We start from the raw sequence: 16,167 nt of genomic DNA on the forward strand, positions 1-16,167 counted from the left end.
GACTAAATGTCATCCAGTTTTTATGCTCACCTAATATAATTATGTGCCGAGGCTAGCTTCAAAAAGGCAAATGAATGCATTTTCCAAAATGTCAACACTTCCTTCGAGAAACTTCAGGCTTAATGCATGTGTTTTGTTTCTCTGGGAGTGCGCGGGAGCTCACGGACCACCTGAAGAGCACATCACATTACATCTCAGCATGTTTGTGACCAACACAGATAGGCATTAAAAACAAAATAACATAAAAAAGAAAAAGAATGCACAGACAAGAGACATCTTATGTCATCGGTTGGTTGGTTTATTTATCATTAGCAATGACACCACATGTACTCTACTGTTTTCACTTGCTATTACCGGAGATGCATTTTGAATTGTAAACAGTGATAATGATACTCCTTACAAGCAGTGTATGACCAGGGAAAAGAGCAGACTGTACCTGCTCTCGCTCACCTAATGTTTTATTTTTATTTTTTAAACAATACATGTCATCTTATAGTTTTGAGTCTCTCATATTTACATAGATACAGCCGGGTCCCACGTTCATCACCAGCAGGGACTTGTTTGGCTTTTTTGGGGTTTTTTTGTTTCGTTTTTTTTTTTTTAATGTGCTATCACATATTTTTCTTAAAGAATTATATTTACAACCATATTGCCCCCTTCCCCCAGCTGCCTGCTGCCGGGGGGCAGGGGAGAGTTAACACAGTTAGAATCACTTGCTTAAACTACTTATGCTTCTTGAAAGTTTACGCTGTAAGTCAACCTTATAGCTCTAAGTATTTTTTTTTCTCTTAACAAATAAAGTTAATACAGAGCTCAAACTGTTCCGTCTTCCCCATTAAAAAAAACGACCAAAGAAACAAACCAAATATCATATTAAAATAAAATAAAAAATAAAAAGAAACAATAAAATATTGCACTTAAAAGTTCAGGACAGCACTGGACCTGTTTGGTGGTTAAATTGAACAGTGAGAGCTTTCAGCTGAGTGCCTTGGAGGACGTGAGGAAGTCTGCAGAAGCATCCAGCAAGTTAATCTAAATAAATAGCAAACCTTTGTACATGTGAAGCTTTTTTTTTTTCTCTGTGAAACGAGCAACCTCTCGTGTATTGCTCAGTAAGAGCGGGGAGTGCATGTTGGAACCCTAAAGCATGTAAAAAAAACAACTGTGTATAAAAACAGAAACAGAAAAGCACATAAACTAAGCAGTAACCTGTCATAGCAATGTCCTGAGAATGGTTCCTTGATTAGTCCATGAGCTACAATGTTAAAGGAGATGTTTTTAATCTTCTTCCTCTTGGATTTTCCTTCCTTGTCGTAAACAGTCTATGGAGACGGGAAGCAAGTCGTCTTGGTTTTTTTTGTGTGTTTGTAGATTTTAATGTCTTTTAATGTGAGACACATATTTGCGTTTTGTCACAGCTCCAGTCCATCTACTACTTATACGTCTGTGTTCTTTGCCCGTCTTTGTCTTTGTGCTGAACACTCACGTCGTCTTTCCACAGTCTTATGAACAAACTAAGGTGAAAGCCATTTATAGAAGCTTCGAGCGGAAGCAGGGTTTAAACGGATGCGCGTGAAACCAGAGCCACGCCGGTGGCTTTTCATTCAGACATCAGCTTGATTTTTCCTCCTCTGTCACAGAGTCTGATGAGAGAACGTGAAGGAAGAGGACGTCGCGTCGTACCGACAGCTTTGAAGTTGCTTCGCAGAGAGAGACGTGATGGAGCAAAGCAGGGAATTCTCAAAAGAAATAAAGGAAGGGGGCGGAAAAGTGATAAAACAGTACCGGACTGTCTTCGTGTCGCAGGGATTTCTTTTTTTTTTTTATGATGCAACTCCTCCTTTACTCCAGTACAACTGGACAAAAACAAAAACAAATTGATATTTTTTTTGCTGACAATATGAATGAAAAAAGGAGAACAAAAATCAGTGATGAGACAAGCGTCCAGCTCCTGCTCCAGCCCTTGCTCATGGGCGTCTGCATCCATCCATCCATCCACTCATCAGTCGAGCCATTCACCCATAACTATGTAAACTACATTCCTTTGCAGTGCCATATGTTTGCCGTGACCTCTCACACCACAACAGAAAATAATGAACAGACTGAAAGACAAAAATAAAAAATAAAGGCAGACAAAGAAGCGCACATCCCACCCACTCTACGTATAACTTTTCAAGTCTGGCCTCTTTTTTACTCTCATCATCTTTCTCTTCTCTTCATCTTCTTTTTTTTCTAGTCTCTTATGATGAAGATGAAGTTGAAGTGGAGCTAGGCTTTTTTTGGTTGATTAAGTCCAAGTAGAGTTCAGAGCGCAGGAATCGGGGGTATGAGTCCTTCTCCATCAGCCCGTATATCCGCCTCTGAGCTAGGTCAAAGCAGGAGCGTGTCACATTCTGCAGGTTGTCCTTAGTGTGATCTCTAGTGTATGAATCCAGATTTACCTGCAGAACCAAAATAAGTGAGAATAAGTCCAGGAATAAATGCATATTTCCTTTACCATTTTCAAGCCCTTTTTTTACAGGCTGCGTTTATTCGCACTCACCTCTTTACAAGACTGGATAGCGATGTATTCTGCAAATATTTTCTTGGCTTTTGAGGCCATCTTGGACTGTGACTTGATCTTCTTGTATTCCTCGCATGCTAGCCAGAATTCCAGATTCTCCTCGCTGAACTCTGTGCGCAGGAAAGCTCTGAATGCTGCCAGACCATCTGAGGGGAAAGCAGAGGGGTGGGAGGGGAAGGAGGAGAATAAACAAGGCGAGAGTTGACTAAAGTGCCATGGCAACCTCAAAGCTGAAGCCCTCCTCAGAGTTTCAGTGTCTAAAAATAACTCAGTGACGGCCTTTTGAGTCATGTGGTTGGAATAAAGTGAATCGTGAAAAAAAAAAAAAAAGAGAACCTGAATACAGCAGCGCACATTCAACTGTTCAACAGCCTTTTAAGTGACATCACCCCTGTGACTCTGTAATTCCTTAATATTTGGGGCATGATGGCAATGCTGCTCCTGTGCACAAGCTGCGAATGAACAAAGAAGTGACTGTTTCAGTGTAAGGGGGGGGGGGGGGCTATGAGGCACTTTGGTCTGATTTTTTTTTAAAGTTTTGGTCCTGTTAATGATTTAAGGAAGAAGGCATCCAGGAGAGAGAATAGCAGGAAACCTTGTCCTCCCACAGCTCCTGTCTGCACCTTTCCGTTCCCATGAATCACCCACGCTGATAAGCAGAGCCAATGCACGCAGTCATCTCTTACCTCATTCTGGTAAGCAGGAATGAGGTAAGGAAATTAAAAGAGAGCAAATAAAGAGGCCAGCAAAACCGAATGACTAGCAGATGTAGCGCTGGCGTCGTGTCAGCTTTTGTAAAAGAATCGGGAGCAGATTGTGGGTGATGAATTGTGGAAAACCTCAGAATAGCAGCACAAGAGCGAGATGCCTGTGTTGGTCTCACTTTGTCATTCTGTCTCAATTATGAATAGTGTCTTTTAGGTTATGGAAACTTGCTGAAAGCTGCACATTTACATAAACAACGTGTATGTGTGTGCATGTATATGTCAGTAAGTGCATAGTTTCGGTGCTCATTTACTTCCTTCTCTACCTTAAGCATGCACTCTGAGTCTAAAACCATGCTGCACTAAACAGCAATGTAAAACACAAGAATGTAAAACACATGAGGCAAAAGTCGAGAGAAGAAAGGAAAAGAATCCAGCCACTTACATTTGTGAGACAGCAGCTTATCAAGCGAGTCCCCCCATTTGAGCGCTTCCTCTGGGGTGGGCCTGCAGATGAAAGCAGAGCGATTCTTTAACAAGCCCATTTCAGCCAGGTTTCTCATTGTGTGACCCATCCGCAGAACTTTGCTGGGCAGGTGAGAGGAAATGCAGATGCAGACACGTCCTCTATCTCTCTATCTCTCACTGCTTCCTTCCACTCTGTGTCTAGTCTCTCACATTCGGTTCTACCTTATGAATGGTCACAACAGCGAGAGCCATGAGTCTGCTCCACTGTAGTGGTGGGGGGAGGCTTTTATAGTTGCATTCAATGCAACTTGGAAGGCAGTGGAGAGGGGGAGTGGCTTCAGACAGCCAATGAGGATGCGCAGCCTGGTTTAAGACCTCCTACTCATATGGGTATCTGTCTGCCCCCTGCTGCCTCTTTTTTTGTATCCTGCAATGAAGTATGCCTTTTTAACGGCCAATCTTAGCCCACTGCAATCCACGTGTCAGGCCTTATTTGGGACAATATTTTAGTTTCATAGTATATTCTATTACCTCACCTGACTCGCCAACTAACGTTGTTGCATATTACACTTTTTCCTTGTTCTTACATCTTCTAAGTAATGACATAAAGACAGATTAACTTCCTTTTTAAATTGAGCAGACCAGATAAGATGCACTGCCACAAAAACTATGATTATTATGGTTATATTAGCTATACCTTGAATACATTGGGGATGGATATTTACTCTGCCTACTTGATGCCAAATGATCCACACAAATAAATATGAATCTACTCAACCGATGAATATAGTTCACAGAGAAGTTAAAGGGCTGCATCCAAGCATTATGCCTTCCTTCCTTCTGGCATGCCAGCCTTACTCACACACTCTCCCATTCATTTAATTGATGCCAAACTGCAAGCACACTCCCATCTCTGCCCACATATCTGTCTTCCAAGAGCCAGGTCATCACCAGTTGTGGTGAGATCCAGAAAACCGTCTGACACGCACCCACAAGCACACGCTGTCAGGAAGTGGCCACTTACTTGACTGACTTCATAGATTTGTCTAACTTCCCGGCTGGGTTGCTTCCTGGGGACTCATTCCTCCTCCGCAGGAAAGCCAGCCGATTCTTCATGTCTTTGGCCCTGAGTGAAAGAAAGGTAGAAGAGAGGAGGAAGTGATGTGAAGGAAGGAAGGGTAAGAAAATGAAATAAAGTGGATAGAGAAGGAAGACAAAAAAAAGGAGACATGGGAAGAAAGTTTGTTGAGTTTCCAAGTCCAAAATCCATAACTGAAACAATCCAACGCATGGAATCAGCAATTAAGCTCCACGGTGCTGTAAATCCAATCCATACAAAAGCAAACCAATCAAAAGCCAGAAAAACAAGGAGATAAGCATTATGTACATTCTAGTTGTCAGCCGGATATGTTGGTGTGATGGCACAGAATTCTCCAGCAGCAGATGTCAATTTCCTTTTTTCGCCGCTTCTTGTCAGTGCCTCTCGTGTCAATCTAATTTCTCTAACAGCCTTTCCTGTAGATGTGTCCCTGGCAGGTTCCTCGGCAGGGACTAAACGAATGTGGCAGAGAAGGAGGAGAGAGACTCAGTCCTCACTCCTCTGTTTCATCACGCCATTCTCCGTGTGCCTTGAGGGGTTTCTGAGAGAAAACTGACCTAGGCCAAAGGCGCACGGTGACATCCCCAAGTGCTCTGCTGCTTTCATCCAGAAGCAGCACCCAACACCCTCCTGACCGCCCACCTCACCTGTTTCACCTTTCTCCAACCATCTTACACACAGAGACGCCCTGCTGCGCATGCGCCACATCGAGTCTCAGATAAGGTAGCACACCAGTCCTCTGTACCCATGGGCCCCCCCAGCAGGATTCTGCGTATTCCCATAATCCCATGGTGCGTGTCCTGGCTTTTCCTGACCTGGAGCACGTGCTGCCTCATTGGGATGTGACCTCACTCAACACCCATTTCCTGAGTCCCTGCTTTTGATTTCCACTGTGGATTGACTGGCCTGCTAATAATGCAGCACAACGTTGTGCGCTGGGCTGGCTCTAATCACTGCAAACTGTCCCCCTGCCAACTGACAACCCCCCCAGGAGAGCATGCACACCCCAAATTAAGAAACAGGGCTTCCAGTTATAGACAGCTATCATTCAAACATGCACACACAGGAGGACGGAAGAGCCCGGCACTTGCGGATTAGCACAAATATAGCACGTGAATATTCATGGAGAGTAATAAAAGAACAGACATACAACCATTTCAAAGAACCCCTCTGCACCTGTGCCAGCTCGTGCCCACTTCACTGGAGCTTTCATGCCAGACAGGTGTTGGAAAACTCAAAGTCTCTACCAGTGTGTTTGCGTATATTTTTGCAATTTTTGCAATGCTTAAAAGTAGCGTCGCAGCTACAGAGAACAAAGTTCGCTGCTGATTTGCGTTTTTCCAAAGGCTGCAGGACAGGTGAAGTAGAAACATGCCTGTACACATGTAACCACACAAGTGCACGAACGGTTGGCAAAATGCTAATCGCTCCTTTAAAATCAGGATCGTGTGACCACAAAAAAGGAGTATTTGCACTTTTCAGACTTATGGTTTCACATGGGGTGCTTGTGGGATAGTCCAGAAAGAAGGAAACTGTAAAGAGCTGTAACCTGAAAAAGAAAGTGCTGATGAGATCTTTTATCTATTTATGTTTTTCTTTCTTTCATTATCTTTCTGGAAGATGTTTAGAGATAGTAATATTCCTGTTTTAGATTTTTTTAAATTTTATTTTAGTTTGCAGCTGGGATGGTCTCTAGTCTCCCACGACCCAGGACTGGATCAGCAGAAGGAAATAAATGGATCACAAGCTGCTTCAAATCACACGGCATGCTGATTTCATGCAAACAAGCAGCAGCAGAGAATTTCTTGTGGAAAAACTGGCTTCCTTGTTAGAAAAACTAATAGCATTAGTATACCGGTACCCTATATTTTTTGAAAATATAAGCACCTGCCCTTCTTGTCTAAAATCAGATGCAAATTAAAATTCTGGCTGCTTTGTTACATTCCCTCCCATTAATTTAGAACTACACAATAAGTGCCCTGATGGAGAAATGCAGCCAGTCTTTGGTACAGTGAAATTAACAGGAACTAAAAGGGCCTGTGTTTATCACTCTTGTGCTCCTTTGTACTTCCTTTAATGCTAAAATGGTGAAAAATGCAAATGTTCTATGAAAAAAGCCCTGTAGCTGAGATATAGATCTAGAAAAATCCATGTAAGAGCCTTTTTTTCAGGCCAGGTAACCGGGGAAATGGAAATATCTTTAAGAGAAGATGACTCATCCATTGATTGCTATAGCACAAGCGCTCTGCGTGAAACAGACTCAAATCCAGATGTTTAACTGCTGTACAGGGCTCTTACACGGCATCCTCGTGAACCGCTCGAGTCTGAAGGATATTACTGCTGGGAAAGAAAAAGAAAAACCTTGTGCTGTTAAATAAACTCGTAACATCAGGGCTGGGTTTATTAGACGGTTCTATATTTAGTTTGTACCCGAGGCAATTTACGTTTAAGCTGGGCATGTGTTAACATAAAGGAAAGCTCTGTCTTGCAAGTGCATGTGAGTTTAAAAAAAAAAGAAAGGAGCGTTTTATAAGAGCTGAAAAGTTCACTCTTCCCATCACAAAGCTGCTTTATGTATTTCTGTCTGGTTTTATACAAGCTGAGCCCATGTGTCAATAATGTGACAATGATGTCACAACAGCTAAAGGAAATGTATGTTTCTCTTCTGCCACCAAGTGGATGCCACTGGATACTGCACACCCAAGCAGCTTACATCATCTTCTTAAATGATCTTTCCATCCATTTAAAAACAACAACAAACAAACTCAAACACAATGCCAGCTGTGGAATAAGTGACACATGTTACCATTCTCTATTTAAATCAACACAGCCTGGAGTGCATTAACGCTTTGTTTCTGTGTATGCCTTTCAGTAATTGCAGGAACTCTGCTGCTGCAGCCATGAAATAAATTGCCTGTGTGATTATTTGGTCAACGGAAGTAAACACCACTTCCACCAATTCAAGAAAGGCTTTCATAGTCCTGGTTTTCACTATCTTACAGAGCTAGATTAAGTGATTTGTGCGGACGACTCTTCACAATCACATTAATGTAAATAATCACCCAAACAAAGGAAGAACATCCTGGTTAAAGCCCCTTTGAACCATTAGCACACATATAAAAATAATAAAAGAGCAACATAAAAACATGAAGCAGTTGTAATACTGGCAAAGCCTGCTGCTTCTCACATAAAAAGGCAGAAGAAAGTGCAGTTACATAATTTTACGTATCATTTTGTTCAGTCCTGGAGATGGAAAGTCTTCTTGTACTTGACAAAAGTCACTTAACCATAATACTGTGCTGAACAGTTATCTATCCGGTGCTCTTTGTACCTCTGCTCTTTATGTGTTAATGGTACATACACAGTCGCAGTCCTCACAGCCTCTGACCTTGAGTACCTCTCTATTTAAAGTTCCTCTTTACTGCCTCTCTTGAGCTCTAAATCGGCCCCTAGTCCTTTTCCATATCTATGCTGCTGTTTTTGCTTTATTAAACACAGTGACCACTGCAAAAAGTGAGGCGCAGGTATAATGTGTACGCACGTTATGCGCCTGCTTGCTTCTCTGCGAGAGAGAACACTTTTACGTGCTTGAGTGAAGGAGCAAGAGGTCTTTTGCGCTGCAATTATCTGCAGGTTTCCATGCTCTTTATTCCCTCTTTGCTTGGCTCACATTAGTCGTACTAATAGCACCCCCCTGGCTATTCCTGGTGTTCTTGAAAGTAGGCCGCACTCTCTGGGAAAGGCTCTTGTAGCACATGGGGAGACAGCTGTAGACAGACATATTGCAGAGTACAGTGTACCATATAAGCACAAGACAAATCCAATCCTCCACTTCATTGCAGTATACCGCTCACTACATTTATCATAATAACTGTGCTTAAACTTTTGTTAAGCCCATATTTGCACAGTCTTGTGTCCAGCAGATCTTGTTTACTCAAGGCCGTTTGCCTGTGAACTAGATGCTGGACATGACACACAAATAACGCTGTGCTGGCACATGTGCCTGTTTGTGTATTTGTGTGTGTGTGTCGCTATAACGGGTCAAGGGTTGTGTCAAAATAACTGTGAGATTTATGTGGGGAAATTGTAAGCACTTGCATTGTAGATTCTTCACTCACGAAACAGTGGTGTCCAGAAACACAAGCCACATTCATCAAGATAATAATCATGGGAATCGTAACCAACAGGAAGTAGCCCTTGAATATTCCTGGAAGAACAATGAAAAAGGGAATTGTCCTAAATTTTGTCTATAAATATAACACCATCACGTCCACCATCTCCCTCAATCAAGGCTAAAAAAAGAGCTCTATTTCAGAGAAACTCACCTTCCTAGCCACAAAGACCACATGAGCAATCCTATTCCTGAAATCCAGGCTGCGTATATTAAGAAAAAGGGACAGCCTCAAGTTAGAAGTAAAAGCTGTTTCCTCCAAAATAGTCTCAGTCCTTCAGCCTCGTGGGGGACTCTTTTCCCTCATTGTGACTGTCAAATGAGATCCATGTAGAGGTCAGATAGCTTCCTACCAGCCTAAGAGCAATAATCCATGTGAGACTCAAACCAGCCCCTGCTCACACTTTTCTCAATCTCCCTGCTGATGTTTCTAATTCTCGTTAACAACATTCAAACTGCAGTTAAATCCACACACGCCCAACACAGTTGCTCTTACCTTTCCAGGTATTTCTCTGAGAAATCAACCATCGTGTGAAGCATGGGTGCCAGCATGAAGGCAGTATGTACTGCATGTGAGTGTGTGTCAAAAGTCCAGGGCTCTGTTTGGCAATCACATTCCTCTAACCCCTGAGAGGCTCTGGTGGAGCTTTATATAGCCCTGAGGGTCTGGAGAAGGCGGACCCTGGGCTCACTCAATCCACATGGACTGTTTAAAGGCAGATTCCCTCAATTGGGGTTTGAGAGGCTTGGACTACAATGGGAGAGGGTCTTCTGTCCAAGTTGACGAGCTGCATCAGAACAATTTGCTTAAAGACCTTTTTTCTCTTAGCATGGAGCTACAGTGGCCTCTGAGACTGTGTCGCTTGGACCTAAAAACCGTGATAGTAGAAAACAGTTGCACACTAGCTGTCCTGTGTACTGGCTAATATAGAATAAATGTGGACAAGAAAGAAGAATTTGTGTAATCCCACAATGCTGTATGGAGCGCTATAACAGTAGCAGGACTCATACAGCATAGCACTGACTGATCATGTAGAACTAACAAGTATTCAGCATTGCAGTAGAGCTATCACTGCATGAACCTATAAACTGTAAATAGTTTCAAGGGCAATGGAAAATTGAGGTTTCATCACTTTAATGTACGATGAAAGAGCCCCAGACATCTAAATGCCTTTTTTTGTGTTTTTTAGTGTGATTTATTAAGCTGAAATATATAGTTTAGTGTAATAATATATATCATCTGCATAACTTGGACTTTTCTTCAAAAATAGGAACTTTAAGTAGTTAATCTCAGCAGTAAATTTGCAAGCATTTCAGTGGACACTTGGCCAATTCTCACACCACAAAAAATGACTTAGTTCTTGTACCTTGGCACCAATTACAGGGATACTAATCATTTTGCAGGAAACCGCTTTATCTGTATTATATTTCAATGACGGCCAATCTCTATCCAGCAATACTAATGAGAACACTGCATATATTCAGTGTAAAATCTATACATGAGTCAGACAGAATGGCAGAAATGAACAGATGCTCATTTGCGTTGTGTTTCCAATAACAGTTGTTGAGTATCTTTCTTCATTTTTGTGCCTTTTCCATGTGTGTGCATTTAGCATCTCTTTGAAGTGAAGTTGGATTACCAATTTAACGCTTTAGTATTCTGATCCTGAACCTATCAACATGTATCAGATTTATGGATTTTATTGCTGCTGGTTTGAAAGTGCTGTCACCATGCAGTGATCCATTGTCTGTGGAATAAAGATGCTAGAAAGAATGCTTATTTGAAGAAAGACCATATTTGTGTCTTTTTTGCTATAAATGATGATCAAGATAAAGTTGTATAGATACATAAGCCATATGTAGACATAAGTATTAGGAACACCTTTACCTAATATGCTTTGGTATTGCTGCAAAAACAGCACTGACCAGCCAGGCATGGACTCTGTAAGACCTCTAAAGGTCCCCTGTGGTATCTGGCACCTAGATGTTAGTAGCAGAAGTCCTGTGAATTGCGAGGCAGAGTGGCTGCAAGACCTCTTGCTGCACATCACTCCCAACCGTCTCTCCTCTGGTTCCTTGCCCAAAGAGACCCTTCTTAAAGTTTTAAATGGCTAATTCTTGGCATGATTTGGCCATGTCAGATGTAATTTTTCCACTTTACACTAATCTACATCTACTCGCTCAAGCGGCTCCCATGTTATTAATCAGTCTCCTACTTTCAAGCGAAGTAATTTGATATTTAATTTCTTTCGAGCATGCTTGTGCATCATATTTTAATCTATAGCACAGAGAATTTTGGTGAATTCTTCTTAATGAGTAGATATTTCCCTTGCTACTGGTCTGCAGTGTGGCATATTGGTAAATGACTGGAAGTGGGTGAAAACTGTATATTCAAAAAGAGGCTCGCATCACTGAACATTTAGAGTCATCCTTATTTTACTGACTGATGGTGACAGAAGAGAGTTTCATGACTGACTGACATACAGTTTAAGAACAAAAAACTCTTTTGTTTTCATGCAACCTTCAACAGTGTCAGAACCATGTAGTAGAAATGCTACTTGCTTAGCCTCTAACACACACAGCATGAACCCACTTAAGCTGAAGGCCATGGCACCCAAGAAGCACAACATCCTTTTATTAGAGCAAGGACAAAAGCAGAGACTGGTGCAAGATTAATCTCCGCATTTTGACAATTTGACTAATGTTGTTTACTTCATGTGGCCCTAACGTCCCACCTTACAGCTGAGAAAAATCAAGTACAAATCTTATGGTTCAATAGCAGCAGTTTGAGAATTAGTATTTTTTTTACCTGTAATCTTTTTTTCTTTTCTTTTTTTTTAACTTTCCTTATATACTTTCCTTGACACTCTAATATGTCAGTGTGATTGTTGGCCAGTGTAGAAGAGTTCAAACTTAAGAGAAATGCTGCATGGATGTAGTCCTATGTGTCGTTGCAATATTGCAGTATAATATGAACTGCAAATAAATGAAGAGCGCTGCATTACATATTGATTAAAAAAAATTACAGTACTTTATCACTGGCCTGTAGACCATGCTTCAAGTTTGCACTTGCCTTGGCTGTGCCAGAAGACAGCATGTGTAGTATTAGATGACAAAGGTTTTTTCTACCTACTGCAGTCAATCAAGCTGTCACATTTTTTTCTAACCAATCTATTTAGGCACACATTGCTCAGTATTATCAGTTTGCTCTGTGTTTGGGGTCTTGAATTGTAAAATAGGCACACCCGATATATTCACATTAAAAGTATATTGTATTCCATATTGTATTCTTTTTATGCCTGTTTTATTCAAACATTGAAGACAAGCTGAATAGGTTTGCAACAGCTGACAAACAGGCTACATACTCCAGACCACTGGGAAAAAAATAGCTGAGGAATTTTAATCACTTAATCTGCTCTTTAACTAAACACTGCAAAAAAGTAACAGGCTCAAGGACAGCTACTGTTTTATTGTATGCAATGTAAGAAATGTGCTTTCATCTTTTCAAAGAAGAGAACGAGCAGCCGATGAATTGCTGAGCCCATGTGCATCCCCAACATGTACACCTTACTTCTCACCTCAAAGAGAATATGAAACGCGCATATGGTTCCATACACCTCATTTACCGCTTCATTAAGCAGTTGATGAGCAGCATTACACTATGAGCTTTAACTTTCACATTTGTCTTTCAAAGTCTATAGCACATCTCTGCATTTGCAGGTCCGTGAACATGTAGATATTATGCGTGCAATATTAATTAGTCACATTTACACCCGAGAAGCACATCCACAGTTTTCCTATCTGCCTTAATTCATCTAAATTAAATTTTAAAATGACACTCGACATCTACTGGGTATTTGTCCTAACACTCTCAGTCGTCAATCCATCAATCCAGCCACACAAAGGGTGTGACTGGATTGATGGATTGTTTAATACATTCCACGCTACAGAGGGGTGTGAAATTGTACACTCTGTTGATTACATTAGCATTAAAAGGCTGGTGAATGAACAGGAGGGCTGCCATACTTGCTGTTTTTCTGCTGAGTTGGGAAACGTGTCGCCATGTGCTGATTTTTTTTTAAATTCTTGGCAAAAGAAAAACATACATGGAAGTACAATATATTAGGTAAAAACAGAGTTATACAATTCTACTGAGCTTGAGCTCAATTATTCTTCAACGTAGCATAAACTCTTCTGCAAGCTTTCTTGTCATTTCTTTAAGCAGTCTTTAGGAAAAGTTCTCCAGGCTTCTTCAAAAACATTCAAAGCTCTTCTTTGTATGTTGGCTGCCTTTGGTTCAATTCTCTCACAAGATTATCCCACACTGCTTCAGTAATGTTGAAGTCTGGGCTCTGGGGAGACCAATCCATGACTCATATCTGTTTTTTCCAGGTACATTTTTACTCCATTAGCAATACGTTTGAGATGATTTCCATGCTGAAAAACTAAGCTGTTGGCATCCAAATTTTTTCCATAAGGTATTGCATGGCAGATAAAAATCTGACTTTCCTTTTGTGGATTCATTATTCCATCAGTTTTGACAAGATCTCCAGCACCACTGGGTGAAATGCAGCCCCAAACCAAACCATGACAGAGCTTCCACCGTGTTTCCCAGATGGCTTTAGACACCTACTCTCCTGACCTCCTTTGTATACAATGATGACAATTTGAATTAAAAATGATCAATGTGGGTTCATCATTCCATAAAACCTATTGTCACTGATTTTTCAGCCCAGTTCTTAAAAGTTGGCAGCCTTTTCTCCCTGTTTTGCTTCCTTAAGAATGGCTTCTTGATGGCCAACTTCTGATGAGTTCTGATGAGGCTTTAATGCTAAGATATGCCAAGATTTTGGCTAGTAGCTATTTGAAAATCACCTTGTTGCTGAAAAAATATGAATTTATGCCTGTCAGTCTTTGGCATTTTCTATAACTTCAACTAAAGAATTGGAAACAATTCAAGTGTCTTTGCAACAGGTTACTTTGGTTCTTTCTAAAGATGTCTTTTGTGAGTAGATGCAACACTGGTTCATCCCTTGAATTAGGTGCCTTGTTTATCCTGATCGTTCATAAGTCAACATTAGGTGGTTTAATAAACAGAAAAACATTCCTCTGAAAATATGTCACGTTATTGAAAGGACTGGACTGAAGGTGAGTGAAAATGCAGCCGACATCTAAGGAAAAACCTCAAAAGACCTTCAGAAAGCCTGAAGAACTAATGCTCAAGATTATTTTAAAAAATAACAAGAAGGTCTGGCTCCTTGGAAGAAAAATATAAAGAAATAAAGGTTGGCTCAAGCCTTTAATCTTGACTATGTACCAAAATGTCCACTGCATCCTACCAACTTTGAGTACTGGGTAAGCTTTAGAGCTACTATTGATTGGACATTTCTTTTGACACATCCAAGTGGAAACTCTGAATTTAATATAATTGTCAGATCTGTGTTGTCATGTCATTTAATTACCACTCAAATCGCTTCTCCTTCTCATACACAAATAAAGTCTGCATTTAAAATCTAAATAGCAATGCTCTGTTTTTCGTGTATTGTCTTAATGTTGCACCAGGGTAATTGATAAGAAAATCCTTACAAATTCCTAAATGAGCAAACACACAAAGGGACAAAATAAATGGAACACGATAGACATATCCATATATGATTTGAATACTCACAGGTTCTTGGATTTCTTCTTCTTGGTTCCTCCGGGGCCGACCTCGCAGCTACAGGGGGATCCGGCACTCAACTGAGGGAAGAGGAAGGAGAGGACACACTGCATCATCCACCCTCCACACAGAAAGAGGGCCCTGCAGGCTCCTGCAAAGACTGTAGCAAGCTCTGACTACCTCCAATTGGCTATGACTACCCAATTGGCTAGGAAGCAAGTAAGTCCGTGGAGTGTCCTTATCAAAAGCAAGGCTAGTCCAGGTAACACATACAGCCAGCCTCCAAAATGGTTATTCCATAGCAGCAGTCCACATTGTAAATCCCACAGTGCTCTCTGAGGTGTGTGCCTGTATCTCACGGGTACACTTGGTGTTTGTCTGGGCATAACAAAGTAAGGAAATCTGTGAGAGTGGGAGAGTGTAAAAGACTACAGCTGTTGTTTCTGTTGGCCTCCAACTGTGCCCTAGGTTTGAAGTGTTGAGCCAAGACTCCGGGTTTCACATGACACATTCTGCCAACCCACCATTTTGATTGGTTAAGGGAAAAGGGAAGTTGCTTCAGGGTGGAGAAGGGGTCAATCTCCACTAATCTGATGGTCTGAAACTGCCCCCATTGTATGTGTGAGTGAGGCTCTAAATAATGAGCCATTGTATTACAGCAATACACATCCGAGCTAGATACTGGCCAGCTGGTAACAGATGGCGTGTGTTTTCTATCTTTGAAGACCCCCAGCTTGCGTTTCAACCTTGAGAGTGAGGGCTTTTTTCTCTTTTCCTTTGTTTTTTCTTTACAAATGTTGGCAGTGCCACAGTTCTTAAAGGTCTTGTGAAGCTTTTACTTTGGTGAAATAAAGAAATTCTTCTAGAAATGCAGCAACAAAACTAAAGACATACCATTTGTATTTTTTCTTTTCCTACCATGAATTCTTTTGAGCCCTTATAAGCTGTCAGACCTCAAGCCTACCACAGCAGCTGTTTCCTATCAATCGAGGAAGCTACACATTTTTTTGTCTCCTTCAAGCCTGTGCTAAATCAAAGTTGCAATTTAAACGAAATAGCTTTCCATATCCGTAAACACTTCTGTCAAGGTTACTTAAAGGTTAAAAATGTAATAAACCAGTTGGGTTCCTCGGTGGTATGACAGAAACATACTGGTGGTAGTGTTATTAAATGATTAGTTTCAAACTGTCTGTCCAGTTGCGTGCATACAGCTAGAATGGCTACATTGTGCTTGTACCGTTATTATTGTATTTAACAATAATGCATAGTCTCAAGGGCAAACACTTCCTGCTTTATGCATCCTTCCACACTGAACCACCCTACATATACCAGCTGCCAAACTATATCCTGTCGTGCTTTTGCATTATTGTTTCTGCTCAAAGTGGAATAATCTATTGATCTACTGAAGTGACTGACAACTCTAAACACTGCCAAAAAAAGGCGGAGAAATACGCTCAATTTAACTTAACCGCGTTTGTACATCATTTTTCTAGCTGGTAGCTT

At 41.1% G+C, this 16,167-nt stretch overlaps 1 protein-coding gene across 10 annotated transcripts in view; it reads right to left on the bottom strand.

Annotated features, from left to right (window-relative positions):
• Positions 1-275: 275 nt before the first annotated feature.
• rgs3a (regulator of G protein signaling 3a) overlaps positions 276-16,167 on the bottom strand; it is a 156,984-nt gene continuing 141,092 nt past the window's right edge. For 8 of the 10 annotated variants that reach the window (XM_026173696.1, XM_026173697.1, XM_026173698.1 and 5 more), the window contains 5 exons: positions 14,674-14,744; positions 4,760-4,861; positions 3,713-3,774; positions 2,543-2,709; positions 276-2,441 (listed from right to left, as the gene is read on the bottom strand). In XM_026173696.1, coding sequence (XP_026029481.1) covers positions 2,241-2,441; positions 2,543-2,709; positions 3,713-3,774; positions 4,760-4,861; positions 14,674-14,744 — 603 coding nt within the window. In that variant the 3' untranslated portion in view covers positions 276-2,240. Of the gene's footprint in view, positions 2,442-2,542; positions 2,710-3,712; positions 3,775-4,759; positions 4,862-5,122; positions 10,184-14,673; positions 14,745-16,167 lie in introns of those variants that run through there. The other 2 variants (XM_026173704.1, XM_026173705.1) reach the window with 2 other exon arrangements.

The sequence above is a fragment of the Astatotilapia calliptera genome, chromosome 7 (genome assembly GCF_900246225.1).
Source record: "Astatotilapia calliptera chromosome 7, fAstCal1.2, whole genome shotgun sequence".
Classification (NCBI taxonomy): Eukaryota; Metazoa; Chordata; class Actinopteri; order Cichliformes; family Cichlidae; genus Astatotilapia; species Astatotilapia calliptera.